Source organism: Macaca mulatta, chromosome 20 (assembly GCF_049350105.2).
Source record: "Macaca mulatta isolate MMU2019108-1 chromosome 20, T2T-MMU8v2.0, whole genome shotgun sequence".
Taxonomy (NCBI): domain Eukaryota; kingdom Metazoa; phylum Chordata; class Mammalia; order Primates; family Cercopithecidae; genus Macaca; species Macaca mulatta.
Window position 1 is genome coordinate 4,015,031 of NC_133425.1, and position 13,792 is coordinate 4,028,822.

Consider the following 13,792-nt stretch of genomic DNA (forward strand, 5'->3'; position numbering starts at 1 on the left):
AGTGCATCAACAGCAATCAACAATATCACAGAATAACCCAGTGGGTGGGCCAGGCTGTTGCAGGGCTCCTGAAACTTGGTTTCTCTATCTGTAGAATGGAGATGATAGCCCCTGCCTGAGTCAGCAGAGAGATTTCTCAGTAAAGCACAGCAGGAAGAAGGGCTACAGTAGATGAGAATGTTTATGATTAACACACTACAGCTGTGGGATCCAGGTCAAAACTTGCCATATTTGATGAAAGACGTGAACCCACAGATTCAAGAAGCTGAGCAAATTCCACATAGGTTAAACACAAAGAGATTTACACCGAGACACGTTATAATAAAACTAACAAAAGATAAAGGGAGAATCTTATGAACAGGAAAAGAGAAGTGATTCATCAAGGACAAGGGATCCTCAGCAAGATGAACAGAAACAGTCAACCAAGAATTTTATATCAGGAAAAAAATGAAGAAGAAATTAAGACATTCTCAGATAACCAAAAGCTGAGAAGATTTGTCATTAGTCGACCTATCCTACAAGAAGTGGATAAAGGAATCCTTCCAGGTAAAATGAAAGAACACTAGAAAGTAACTCAAAGTCGGACAAACAAATAAAGAGCCCTGGTTAAGATAACTACACAGGCAAATACAAAAGTTAGTATTATTGTAGTTTTGGTGTGTAACTCCTCTTTTTCTTACATAATTTAAAAGACAAATACATAAAACAATAATTATAAATATAGGTTAAAGGTTACACAATGAATAACGATGTAAATTGTGACAATAACAACACAAAGTGGAAGAATGGAGCCGTATAGGAACGGAGATTTTGTGAATACTATTGAAGCTAAGTTGGTATAAATTCAAAGTAGGTTGTTATAAGGTTTAGATGTTAATTGTAATCCCTAGAGCAACCACTAACAAAGCAAAATAAACACAGAGAAGGAAATGAGAAGGGAATCAATATGGTACTCTAAACAGTCGGTTAAACAAAAACGAGGAGACAAGAAACAAAAGAAACATAAAACATATGTATAGAAAAAAGATATTATGAGATCTAAAAACCAAATAACAAAATGGCAGAAGTAATTCTTTGCAGATCAGTAATTAATTACTTTTAATGTAAAGGACTTGAATGCTCCAAATAAAAAGCAGAAACTGATATAACGGCTTTTAAAAAAATCACTGGATCCAGATCGGTGCTCCTTATAAGAGATACACTTTAGATCCAGTGAAACACACAGGCTGAAAGTGAAAGGTTGGGAAAAAGTTCCATAAAAATAGTAACCAAAAGAGAGCGGAGGTTGCTATACTATGCCAGACAAAATAGAGTTTAATACAAACTTGTTATAAGAGTCCAAGAACAACATTACATATTGATAAAACAATCAAATCATCAAGAAAATACACCAATCATAAGCATCTTCATACCTAACAACAGATCTCCAAAACATATAAAGCAAAATTGACAGAATTGGCAGGAGAAATAGACAGTTCTACAATAATAGTTGGAGATGTTAATAGCTCGCTGTTAATAATTAATAAAACAGCCGGGCGCAGTGGCTCACACCTGTAATCCCCTCACACTTGCCTTCCCAGGGTGAGGCAGGCAAATCACAAGGACAGGAGTTTGAGACCAGCCTGCCCAAGATGGTGAAACCCTGTCTCTACTAAAAATACAAAAAATTAGCTGGGCATAGTGGCAGGTGCCTGTAATCCCAGCTACTTAGGAGGCTGAGGCAGGAGAATCGCTTGAGCCTGCGAGGCCGAGGTTGCAGTGAGCCGAGATCAAGCCACTGCACTCCAGCCTGGGCAACAGAATGAGACTCCGTCTCAAATAATAATAATAATAATAAATAGATAAAACAAGCAGAGAGAAGATCAATAATAATAGAGCTCTAAAACAACTCCATAAATCAATCATTCCTAACAGACAGAATAGGCCACCCAAACAATAGTAGAATATAGTCTTCCAAAGTGTAAGCAGAACATTCTCCAGGATAGACAATATGTCAAGTCACAAAATAAGTTGCAGAGAATTAGACAAGGCTGAAATCATACAAAACATCTTTACTGATCACAAGGGAATGAAACTATAAGTCAATAACAGAATGAACAAGGAAAAATTCACAAATAAATAGAAATTAAGCAACACACTTTTGAATGACCAATAGGCCAAATAAGAAATCACAGGGAAACTTAGAAAATACTTTGAGATGAATGAAAATGAAAACACAAAAGATAAAAACTTATGAGTTGCAGCAAAAGCAGTTCTCAGGAGGAAATATTAGCTATAAATGCCCACATTAATAAAGAAGGAAAATCTCAAATCAGTAACTTTACATTTTAAGGAACCAGAAAAAAAAGAAACTAAATACAAAGCTAGCAGAAAGAAGGGAATAGTCCGGGTGTGGTGGCTAACGCCTGTAATCCCAGCACTTTAGGAGGCTGAGGCAGGCAGATCACCTGAGGTCAAGAGTTCGAGATCAGCCTGGCCAACATGGCAAAACTCTGTCTCTACTAAAAATATATAAATTAGCTGGGTGTGGTGGCACATGCCTATAATCCCAGGTTCTAGGGAGGCTGAGGCAGGAGAATGGCTTGAACCCAGGAGGTGGAGGCTGCAGTGAGCCGAGATGGCACCATTGCACTCTACCCTGGGCGATAAGAGCAAAACTCCATCTCAAAAAAAAAAAAAAAAGGAAGAAAGGAATAAAGAGTAGAATGGAGGAAGACAAACTAGAGGGTAGAAAAACAATAGAGGAAATCAATGAAACCAAAAGTTGGTTCTTTGAGAGATCAACAAAATTGACCATGTAAGTGGGGACATTACTACTGACCTTACAGAAATAAAAATGACTATAAAGGAATACTGTGAGCAATTGTACAACAACAAATCAGGTAACCCAGAGGAAATGAAAAAATTCCTACCTGGAGATACACAAACTACCAAAACCGACTAGAAAAGAAACAGAAAATCTGCACAGACTTATGATAAGTGAAAAGATTGAATCGGAAATTTAAAATCTCCCAACAAAGAAAATCTTAGGCCGGGCACGGTGGCTCAAGCCTGTAATCCCAGCACTTTGGGAGGCCGAGACGGGCGGATCATGAGGTCAGGAGATCGAGACCATCCTGGCTAACACAGTGAAACCCCGTCTCTACTAAAAAGTACAAAAAACTAGCCGGGCGAGGTGGCGAGCGCCTGTAGTCCCAGCTACTCGGGAGGCTGAGCCAGGAGAATGGCGTAAACCCGGGAGGCGGAGCTTGCAGCGAGCAGAGATCCGGCCACCGCACTCCAGCCTGGGTGACAGAGCAAGACTCCGTCTCAAAAAAAAAAAAAAAAAAAAAAAAGAAAATCTTAGTTTCAGGTAGCTTCACTGCTGAATTCTACCAACATACGAAGAAGAAGTAACACCAATCCTTCTTGAGCACTTCCCAAAAATAGAAGAGAAGGAAACACTTCAAAATTCATTCCATGAGGCCAGCATTATCCTGCACACCAAAGCCAGACAACAATACCACACACACACAAAGGAAAACTAAAAACCAGTATCTCTTATGAATATGCATGTAAAAATCCTCAACAAAATAGGGCAAACCAAATCCAGCAGCATATTAAGGGAACTGTATACCATGACCAAGTAATACTCATCCCACAAGGGCAGAGTAGTCCAACATTTTAAAATCAGTTGATAAGGAATACTACATTAATAGAATGAAGGAAAAGCCACACAATCATCTCCATTGACACAGAAAAGGATGTCACAATACTCAACACGCTTTGATGATGAAAACGTTTCGCAAACTAGGAATAGAAGGAAACTAACTCAATGTAATAAAGACCATATAAGAAAAGCCCACATCGGGCCAGGTGTGGTGGCTCACGCCTGTAATCCCAGCACCTTGGGATGCCAAGGTGGGCGGATGATGAGGTCAGGAGATCGAGACCATCCTGGCTAACACGGTGAAACTCCGTCTCTACTAAAAATACAAAAAATTAGCCGGGCATGGTGGCGGGCACCTGTAGTCCCAGCTACTCGGGAGGCTGAGGCAGGAGAATGGCATGAACCCGGGAGGCAGAGCTTGCAGTGAGCCGAGATCGTGCCACTGCACTCCAGCCTGGGCAACACAGCAAGACTCCTTCTCAAAAGAAAAGAAAAGCCCATGGCAAAAATCATACTCAATGGTGAAAAACTGAAAGCTTTTCCTTCAAGATCAGAAACAAGTCAAGGACACCCACTTTTACCACTGCTATTCAACATAGCACTGGAAGTGTCACCCAGAGCAATTAGGCAAGGTAAAAAATAAAAGTCTTCTGAATTTAAAAAGAAGTAAAATTACCATTGTTCACAGATGACATGATTCTTTTTGTAGAAATCACTAAAGATTCCACAAAATTGTTAGAACCAATGAAGAAACCCAGCAGTTGCAATATGCAAAATTAACATCTAAAAATCAAGATGACCAAAAAAAAAAAAAGTAACAAAAAAACTCAGGCTGAGCACGGTGGCTCACGCCTGTAATCCCAGCACTGTGGGAGGCAGAGGCAGGTAGATCACCTGAGGTCAGGTGTTCCAGACCAGCCTGGCCGACATGGTGAAACCCTGTCACTACTAAAAATATAAAAATTAGCCAGACATGGTGGTGCACGCCTGTAATCCCAGCTACTTGGGAGACTGAGGTAGGTGAATCACTTGAACACAGGAGGCGGAGGTTGCAGTGACCTGAGATCGTGCCATTGCACTCTAGCCTGGGTGACAAGAGTGAAACTCTGTTTCAGAAAAAAAAAAAATTGACCACTCTGAGCAACAAAGTGAGACCCCCATCTCTACCCATCCCCCCCAAAAAAATAAATTAGCTGGAACCCGGGCATGGTGGCTCACATCTGTAATCCCAGCACTTTGGGAGGCCAAGGTGGGTAGATCACCAGAGGTCAGGAGTTCGAGACCAGCCTGGCCAACATAGTGAAACCCTATATTGATACATCCCACAAAATGAATCTTGGAGACACTATATGAAAGAATCTAGACCCCTAAAAAATCATATGTTGTATGTTCCGTGTGTATGGAACAGAAAAAAAGCTCACGGAAAAAGGATATAAAGAAAGAAAATATTTTCATATAGCTATACAACTTGTTTGTGTCTTGAAATAAGGTAGCTGCTATTACAAAACAGTAAAAAAGTTAAAATAGTAATAATTTTTAAAAAGTAAAAAGTTTACAGTAAGCTAAGTTCCACTTGCTATTAAAGAAAGAACAGGTTTTGGGGTAAATTTAGTGTAGCCTCAGTGTACAGTGTTTATAAAGTCTACAGTAGTGTGAAGTCATGTCCTAGACCTTCACATTCACTCACCATTCATCCACTTACCAACAGCCACTTCCAGTCTGGCAAGCTCCACTAATGGTAAGTGCCTAGGGCACAGGCATACTGTTTTTTATCTTTTTTTTTTTTTTTGAGATGGAGTCTCCCTCTGTCACCCAGGCTGGAATGCAGTGGCACTATCTTGGCTCACTGAAACCTCTGCCTCTCACAGGTTCAAGTGATTCTCCTGCCTCAGCCTCCTGAGGAACTGAGATTACAGGCACCCGCCACCACACCCGGCTAATTTTTATATTTTTAGTAGAGACAGGGTTTCACCGTATTGGTCAGGCTGGTCTCGAACTCCTGACCTCAGATGATTCATCTGCCTCAGCCTCCCAAAGTGCTGGGATTACAGGCTCATCTGCCCAGCCTGGTTTTTATCTTTTATGCCATATTTTTACTGTGCCTCTTCTCTGTTTGGATACGCTTAAGTACCTAAGTACTTACCAGTGTGTTACGACTGCTCTGGTATTCAGCGCAGTAACAAGCTGCACAGGTTTGTAGCCCAGGAGCAATGGGCTAGACCATACAGTCTGGGTATGTAGTATTACTGGCTCTGCCATCTGGGTTTGTGTAACTACACTCTATGATGTTGACATAATAGTGAAACTGCCTCATGATGCATATCTCAGAACATACCCCGGTCATTAAGTGACACAGGACTGTAGGCTAAAAATCACTTAATTGTGTACTTCAACACTGAACACTTGAACATTTTATGGTTTGTGAGTTGTCTCAATTTTTAAAAATCGTTGCCTGAGGTTTCTGTCACCAGGTCCTCTCGAACTCCCCCTCACTCCTTCAGACCCCGGGCAAGCTGGCCTCCCTCTCACACTGTCCTGCTGGCCCCCACAGTCCCTGGAAGCGGGGAGAACTGGGAGTTTGGTCCCTGCCCTGGCAGGTGGCACTGAGAGCAGAAAAGCAGGTGAGGAGAGAATGAGAGCAGGAGGGGTGCAGTTGCACCCCCAGACCAGGGAGGGGCTGCTGTGCTTGTGTAGCGGGAAGAGGGGTAGAGGGTAATGTCCACCCCAGACCCCCATCGCCCCACCCGGTCTATCCCCAGCCTCACTGCCACTGGGGCTGATTAACCCCCAGCCGGTCACCCAGCAGTCCGGCCGGTGCACGAAGGTGAAGGTGGAGGACTCAACGCAAATGGGCTGGATGTACACATTGTAGGCGACAGAGGAGGCCAGTCTCAGCAGGGCAATGTCATTGTGTAGAACCCCAAGGGTGTCAGGGTTCACAATGATGTCCTGCACTTTGTAACGATTGCTGTAGGCCCGCAGGTTCCAAGGAGCTGGCCTGGAAGTCAGCTCGCCCAACTGGACCGTCCACTCGGAAGGATAGTAGTGCCTGGCAGAAAAGGAGAGAGGGCAGGGAGCCCTGGAACTGGGCGCTGGCCGCCTGAGCACGCTGGAGGCCCAGTCTCTGAGGCGGAGTGGCTACTGTTTGCTTATCCTGGAGGCCATTATCAAGTCTGCGGCCCCGACGGCCCCTAGACTCACTTTCGGAAGCAGTGCGCAGCCGTGAGCACCCAACGGCGGCTAAGCAGGCTCCCTCCACATCGGTGGCGTCTCCTCAGGCGCAGGCTGACCTGCCATGGCCAGCGCCCGCGCGCGGACTCCACTCCGCCTGCCACCAACGAGTGAATTTCCCGGCGGCCGCAGGCCTCTGGGATGGACAGACGCACGCGGCTGAGCTGAGAGGGATGGGGGTGGGGCAGGCCCGCCCCGCCAGGCCTTGCCCCAGGGTGCGCGCAGCGAGGGGCTCCCCGGGGAACCGCGCGCCAAGGTGGTGACGCTGGGGACGGTCCCACCCCCAGGGGCCATTAGTTACTTGAGAGCATCACGTTCTTGGGACCCGGAACAGAGAGCAGTAGATGGGCCCCGGTGCACCCGGGCCCAGCCACCCTGGCAGGCATAGCGCGTCCCGGGCGCCCTACCTGACAAAAGCTCCGCCTCATCTGACTCTGCAGGAGACAAGAAGTGAGCCCCCCGCAGCCCCCACCTCCCGTCCTCCCCGCTGCCCCCCGTCCCGCCAGCAGCGCCCCGAGCTCACCCGGCTTCCCGAGTCCAGCCCGCGCCAGGAGCAGCGCCAGCAGCAGCGCCCCGTGCGCGCCCATGGCCTCCTCTCCCGTGGCCTGGCGCCCCCTCTGCCTCCTCTCGCTCCGGGCCCGGGCCGCCCCCTGGAGGCAGGGCGGGGTGGGAGCTCCAGCTTCATCCTCCCAGACCGGGCCCCAGGGCTGTTTGGGGACTCTCAGGCCTGGCAGCGCCCTGGTTTTCAGCTCCTACTGGCGGGTCTTCAACCACATTCCTTGATGTGGCCCAGACCTGGTGGACCCCACAGTCCTTTTCTTGTCTGCAGCCCGGGGGTCCTGGCTGCCCACTTGGTGCCCCCTGTCCTCCACCCATGACTTCCTCCAGCACCAAGGGTCTGGCCCTGAGCCGGGAGTCCCCTTAAAGCAGGCAGACAAGGCCTTCCTGAGGGCGGGGTGGGGCCTGACAGCGTGGAACCTGCTGCTGGCAGTGCTCGTCCTGTACAGACCCGCAGACTGTGCACCGCCCAGGGGCTCTCAGCCCCACTCCCTGCCCGCTGCCCTGCAGGGCCCACACAGCTACCTGGAGCCCACCGCGGGCGTCTCCCGTCTTGTGGGAGATGTTTCAGGGAACCAAGGTAACCAAGCAGGCTCTACAGTACTAGGTGTGAATGGGCCACTGAGTCCAGGTGCGTAAGACCTCCTGCAGGGCTCCCACTACTCAGAAAAACCATCACACTCATGGTTAGGGTTTAGTTTACAGAGTGAAAAGACTTAGGTTAACATCAGCAAAGTAAAAGACACACAGGGCAGAGTGCAGGAGAGACCAGGAGGAAGGCTGCAGTGAGCACTCCAGGGGAGGCCTATGCATGCCCATCATTCTCCCAGCATGGAAGTGTGACAACCAGGGACGCTGGCCTGAGCCCTGGCAGCAGGGTTTTACTGGAGGTTGGCGGTGCCTGGAGCAGCTGCATGACTGACGCTAGTTAGTCAGCCTCCAGCCCCTCCAGAGGTCCCCTGATACCACCTGGCTCAAGGCCCTGCCATCAGTCATGTTGTGAGCATCAGCTGTCTGGCGGGGCCCAAGGATCCAGGTATGCAGAGGCATTCTTATCAGGCAAGACATTCAAGATCTTAGAGGTTTGGATGTGTAGCATCTGAACACCCCAAGTCTATTGAGTTAACCGTCTGCTATAAGGCTACCCCGTGGCTCTTATAGCAAAAGGATCATATTTTTCTGAGTTTCCATGACTAGGAATGCAAATAATAGCATGGCTGGGCTAGGCGCAGTGGCTCACGCCTGTAATCTCAGCACTTTGGGAGGCTGAGGTGGGCGGATCACTTGAGCTTAGGAGTTCAAGACCAGCCTGGCCAACATGGTGAAATCCTGTCTCTACTAAAAATACAACAGTTAGCCAGGCGTAGTGGTGGGCGCCTGTAATCCCAGCTACTTGGGAGGCTGAGGAAGGAGAATCGCTTGAACCCGGGAGGCAGAGGTTGCAGTGAGCCAAGATGGTGCTACTGCACTCCAGCCTGGGTGACAGAGCAAAAACTCCATCTCAAAAAAAAAAAAAAAAAAAAAGAATAAACTATATAAATTATGTTCTAACTGCAACAAGGTTTTTCTTTTTCTCTGGCAGTTAAGCAAGTGCTGGCCTAGAGATAAGCAATATTAAAACAATTACAACTCATCCATTGACAGACACTAGATAACTGACTTCCCTGTTCCACAAGCCACAACTACAGCTTTGATTGGACAAGAAACTGATTTCAGTCACTTTCTCCTGATAAGAGGCCTCCAATCAAGGGTTGGTTCTGACTGGTTTCCAGAGGCTGTGCGCTTGAGTGCTTTGATGTCCTGAAAAGACCTTTTGATATATAGGACTTAATGTAATGCATTTAAATGTTAAGTTGCCACCCCAGTGTGAACATGGGATTAATGCAACATGCGTGCTTGCTTGTCACAACTGCGTGCAACTCCCTTTCTTTTTTTTTTTTTTTTGAGACGGAGTCTTGCTCTGTGCCCCAGGCTGGAGTGCAGTGGCGCAATCTCGGCTCACTGCAAGCTCCGCCCCCCGGGTTCATGCCATTCTCCTGCCTCAGCCTCCCAAGTAGCTGGGACTACAGGCGCCCACCACCACGCCCGGCTAGTTTTTTGTATTTTTTTAGTAGAGACGGGGTTTCACGGTGTTAGCCAGAATGGTCTCGATCTCCTGACCTTGTGATCCGCCCGTCTCGGCCTCCCAAAGTGCTGGGATTACAGGCTTGAGCCACCGCGCCCGGCCGCAACTCCCTTTCATAAATATAGTTCCTCCTATATCCTGTTGAGTATGTATATGTGGCAACTGCTTCAGAATAAATTCTTGTCTTATCCCCTCCTCCCTCGAAGTACCTGTTAACAGTCTCTGCCGGATGCTGCACTTATGGCCTGCGGAATGGCCAGCCTGCAGGCTGCAACCATTTGTTTATTTATTTATTTTTATTTTGAGACAAAAGCCTTGCTGTGTCACCCATGCTGGAGTGCAGTAGCACCATCTTGGCTCACTGCAACCTCTGTCTCCCGGGTTCAAGCGATTCTCCTGCTTTAGCCTCCCAAGTAGCTGGGATTACAGGTGCACACCACCATGCCCAGCTAATTTTTGTGGAGATGGGGTTTCACTATATTGGCCAGGCTGGTATCGAACTCCTGACCTCAAGTGATCTGCCCACCTCGGACTCCCAAACTGCTGGGATTACAGGCATGAGCCACCACACCCTGCCTGCAACCCTTTATGAGAAGTAGCCTCCTTGGGCTGGACACGGTGACTCACGCCTATAATCCCAGCACTTTAGGAGGCCAAGGCGGGCAGATCGTGAAGTCAGGAGATCGAGACCATCCTGGCTAATGTGGTGAAACCCCGTCTCTACTAAAAATACAAAAAATTAGCCAGCATGGTGGCAAGCGCCTGTAATCCCAGCTACTCAGGAGGCTGAGGCAGGAGACAGAGCGAGACTCTGTCTCAAAAAAAAAAAAAAAAAAAAAAAAAAGAAGAAATAAACTCCTTTCCAAATTCATAAACCTTATGCTTTTTCACTTGACACTAGGAAGACTGGTTCCCTTCCTCCCCAGTGAGACACACACAGACATGGGAAGCTCTGTGGGTCTCAGCCTCCCTCCCATTGTGGGGGCAGCAGGGTGCCATGGACACACAGGGGACCTGGGGCACAGGTAAGAGCCAAGATCTGGCTCTGGCCATGGACTGTGGCCACGTCACTTCCACCCATGACTTTGCTCTTCGTGGCTTTCCAAGTCTTAGGTCAAAAGTGGCGTGGAGGCCAGGTGCAGTGGCTCACGCCTGTAATCCCAGCACTTTGAGAGGCTGAGGTGGGTGGATCACGAGGTCAGGAGATCGAGACCATTCTGGCCAACAGAGTGAAACCCCATCTCTACCAAAAACACAGCCGGGCATTGTGGCAGGCGCCTGCAGTCCCAGCTACTTGGCAGGAGAATGGAATGAACCTGGGAGGAGGAGGTTGCAGTGAGTCGAGATCACACCACTGCACTCCAGCCTGGGCGACAGAGAGAGACTCCGTCTCAAAAAAAAAAAAAAAAGAAAAGAAAAGTGGCGTGGAGTGGTTTGAATACATGTCCCCGAAATTCGTGTCTACCTGGAACATCAGAATTGACCTGATTTTGAAACACAGGCTTTGCAGATGCAATTAGTTACAATGAGGCCACAGGGCATCAGGATGGGAGTGTCTCCCAAGAGACAGAAAAGAAGACCTGCATGGGTAGGGCAGGGAGCTGCAGACCCCAGGGCCTGATGGGAGGCTCCTTTGCCAAGTACACCCCACCTGCCCCCTTGCCACTCACCTCTCCACCTGGGGCCCAGCAGGCTGGAGGGGGGCCGAGGGTGCCTGAGTCTTGAGGGGAAAACTTTTTATTCAAAGACGTAAAGCAGCTAGGGGAGACCCCAGATTCTCAGCAAGAACTGATGCCTCTGCTGTCTTTCTCTGACCACACAGATGGCAGGAACCCTCCCTGCCTTGCTAAGGGGCAGCCGTGGCCCTTGCTGTCTGGATCCGGGCCTTACAGAGGCCGTGCAGGCAAAAAAGAAGAGCCGTCAGCCTGGGGCGTCAGGGAGATGGGATGCAGTGACCCTTCCTGACTCCTCAGATTTTTCCGCTCCTCACAAACTCCCCAACCTTTCAGATGCCCCCAAAACCTAGGGACACCCCCTTCCGATGGGCTCATGACCCCTGGAGACAGGTCTCGCGGGACACTCTGGCTTTCTTAGCAGCCCTAGATGTTTGACTTAAGTTGAGGTCATAGTTGGAGAATATTCTGGTGCTACTTCCATTTTTCTTACCTATTCTTGTGCTCAAATTAATCTCTTGATTTCATTAAGAGAAATGTGAATTATTAATTTGAGTATTTAGAATATTTTTTGTTTATGGATATCTAAGAACTCTAATGGGGATACAACAGCTTCTGCCTCTGCCTCTCACATGTTCTCGTGGAATGTGACTTTTATCAGTGTAAAATACGCCTACATTTCATACTTAAGACTGCTAGCTTGGGTCTTGTTTTATCTGATGTTAATATTTCCACATCTGCTTTCATTCTGCTTGCAAATTGTTTCACCAATATATTTTTGACTCAATATAAAAATAACAGAAAGACATTTCTAAAAAATTATTAACTACCTCATTAAGCTTCTACTTATTGGAATACATACATTGGAACACACTCTCTTGAATACTTGAAAAATCGTAAAGCATTCCCATTAACAGCACCATCAATGTTTGTGACTTCAGAAGAAACCAAAGTTTCATGTGACTCATAGATGCCTTTCAGGGATGATGGCACATAACAGTGGCTTGAGATTTATTTTGAGTTTGGTCTCAGAAATGGTGTTTGAGAATTCCTAGAATTCCTAGGTCAGAGCAGTGAGTTTCACAATAATATCATCTGAAGACGTCACAGCAGTTGTCATTAGCATAATCACCATCATCCATGAGCTGTTCTTTAAAACTCACACCCAGGCTAGGCAAGGTGGCTCATGCCTGTAATCCCAGCACTTTGGGAGTCCAAGTTGGGCAGATCACTTGAGGTCACGAGTTCGAGACCAGCCTGGCCAAATGGTGAAACCCCATCTCTACTAAAAATGCAAAAATTAGCCAGGCGTGGTGGCACGCACCTGTAATCTCAGCTACCTGGGAGGCTGAGGCAGAAGAATCACTTGAACCCGGGAGGCAGAGGTTGCAATGAGCCAAGATCACGCCATTGTACTCCAGCCTGGGCAGCAGAATGAGACTCCATCTCCAAAAATAAAAATACCAAAATTTTTTTAAAAACAAATGTTACTTTCTAAGAAACTGGATATGTTAGCCTCTTTCTTCAGCTTCTCAACTACCTTGAACTTTGGGGTAACTCTGCATAAACCTGCTCACCACAAAACACCTACCAGGACTGAATCATGAAGAAATAGAAAATCTGTAACTCAACCAGGCACGGTGGCTCACACCTGTAATCCCAGCATTTTGGGAGGCCAAGGCAGGTGGATCACCTGAGGTTAGGAGTTCAAGACCAGCCTGGCCAACGTGGTGAAACCCCGTCTCTACTAAAAATACAAAAATTAGCCAGGCGTGGTGGCGCACGCCTATAGTCTCAGCTACTTGAGAGGCAGAGGCAGGAGAATCGCTTGAACCCGGGGGTTTCAGTGAGCTGAGATCTTGCTACTGCACTCCAGCCTGGGTGACAGAGCGAGACTCCGTCTCAAAAATAGAAAAAAGAAAATCTGCAACTGGTAAGGATACTGAATCAGTAATTTTTTAAAAGTCCCAATAACAACAAAAATACCAGGACCAGATGACTTCACTGGTAAATTCTACCAAACATTTAAAGAAACCTTGGCCAGGCGTGGTGGCTCACACCTATAATCCCAGCACTTTGGGAGACCGAGGCGGGTGGATCACGAGGTCAGAAGATTGAGACTGTCCTGGCTAACATGGTGAAACCCTGTCTCTAACTAAAAAACTACAAAACCAAAATTAACTGGCCATGGTGGCAGGCGCCTGTAGTCCCAGCTACTCGGGAGGCTGAGGCAGGAGAATGGCGTGAACCCAGGAGGCGGAGCTTGCAGTGAGCCGAGATCGCACAACTGCGCTCCAGCCTGGGTGACAGAGCAAGACTCCATCTCAAAGAAAAAAAAAAAAAAAGCCACAGGCTACAGATCAATACGTCCCTGATGAATATTGATGTAAGCTGGGCGAAGTGACTCATGCCTGTAATTCTACCTGTTTGGGAGGCTGAGGCGGGAAGATGAGTTGAGCCCTTGAGGAGTTTGAAATGAGCCAGGGCAATACAGCAAGACTCCTTGTCTAAAAAAAATTTTAAAAATAGCCAGATACAGTGGCATGTGGCTGTGAT

At 47.4% G+C, this 13,792-nt stretch overlaps 2 protein-coding genes across 20 annotated transcripts in view; one reads left to right on the forward strand and one right to left on the reverse strand.

Moving 5' to 3' along the window:
• The window catches only part of ELOB (elongin B), a 183,333-nt gene that overhangs the window by 150,526 nt on the left and 19,015 nt on the right, over nucleotides 1-13,792 (forward strand). The gene's annotated exons all lie outside the window — the stretch shown is intronic.
• PRSS41 (serine protease 41) overlaps nucleotides 1-13,792 on the reverse strand; it is a 31,272-nt gene that overhangs the window by 11,713 nt on the left and 5,767 nt on the right. For 10 of the 19 annotated variants that reach the window (XR_013411391.1, XR_013411390.1, XR_013411389.1 and 7 more), the window contains exons 1-4: nucleotides 7,404-7,698; nucleotides 7,182-7,314; nucleotides 6,851-7,016; nucleotides 6,415-6,698 (exon numbers count right to left, since the gene is read on the reverse strand). Coding sequence is in view for 11 of the 19 variants with exons in the window: in XM_077985239.1 (XP_077841365.1) it covers nucleotides 6,415-6,698; nucleotides 6,851-7,016; nucleotides 7,182-7,314; nucleotides 7,404-7,565 (745 nt within the window). In the remaining 8 variants the exon portion in view is untranslated. Of the gene's footprint in view, nucleotides 1-2,031; nucleotides 2,420-5,698; nucleotides 6,699-6,850; nucleotides 7,017-7,181; nucleotides 7,699-7,963; nucleotides 8,098-12,560; nucleotides 12,683-13,020; nucleotides 13,114-13,792 lie in introns of those variants that run through there. The other 9 variants (XM_077985240.1, XR_013411386.1, XM_077985232.1 and 6 more) reach the window with 9 other exon arrangements.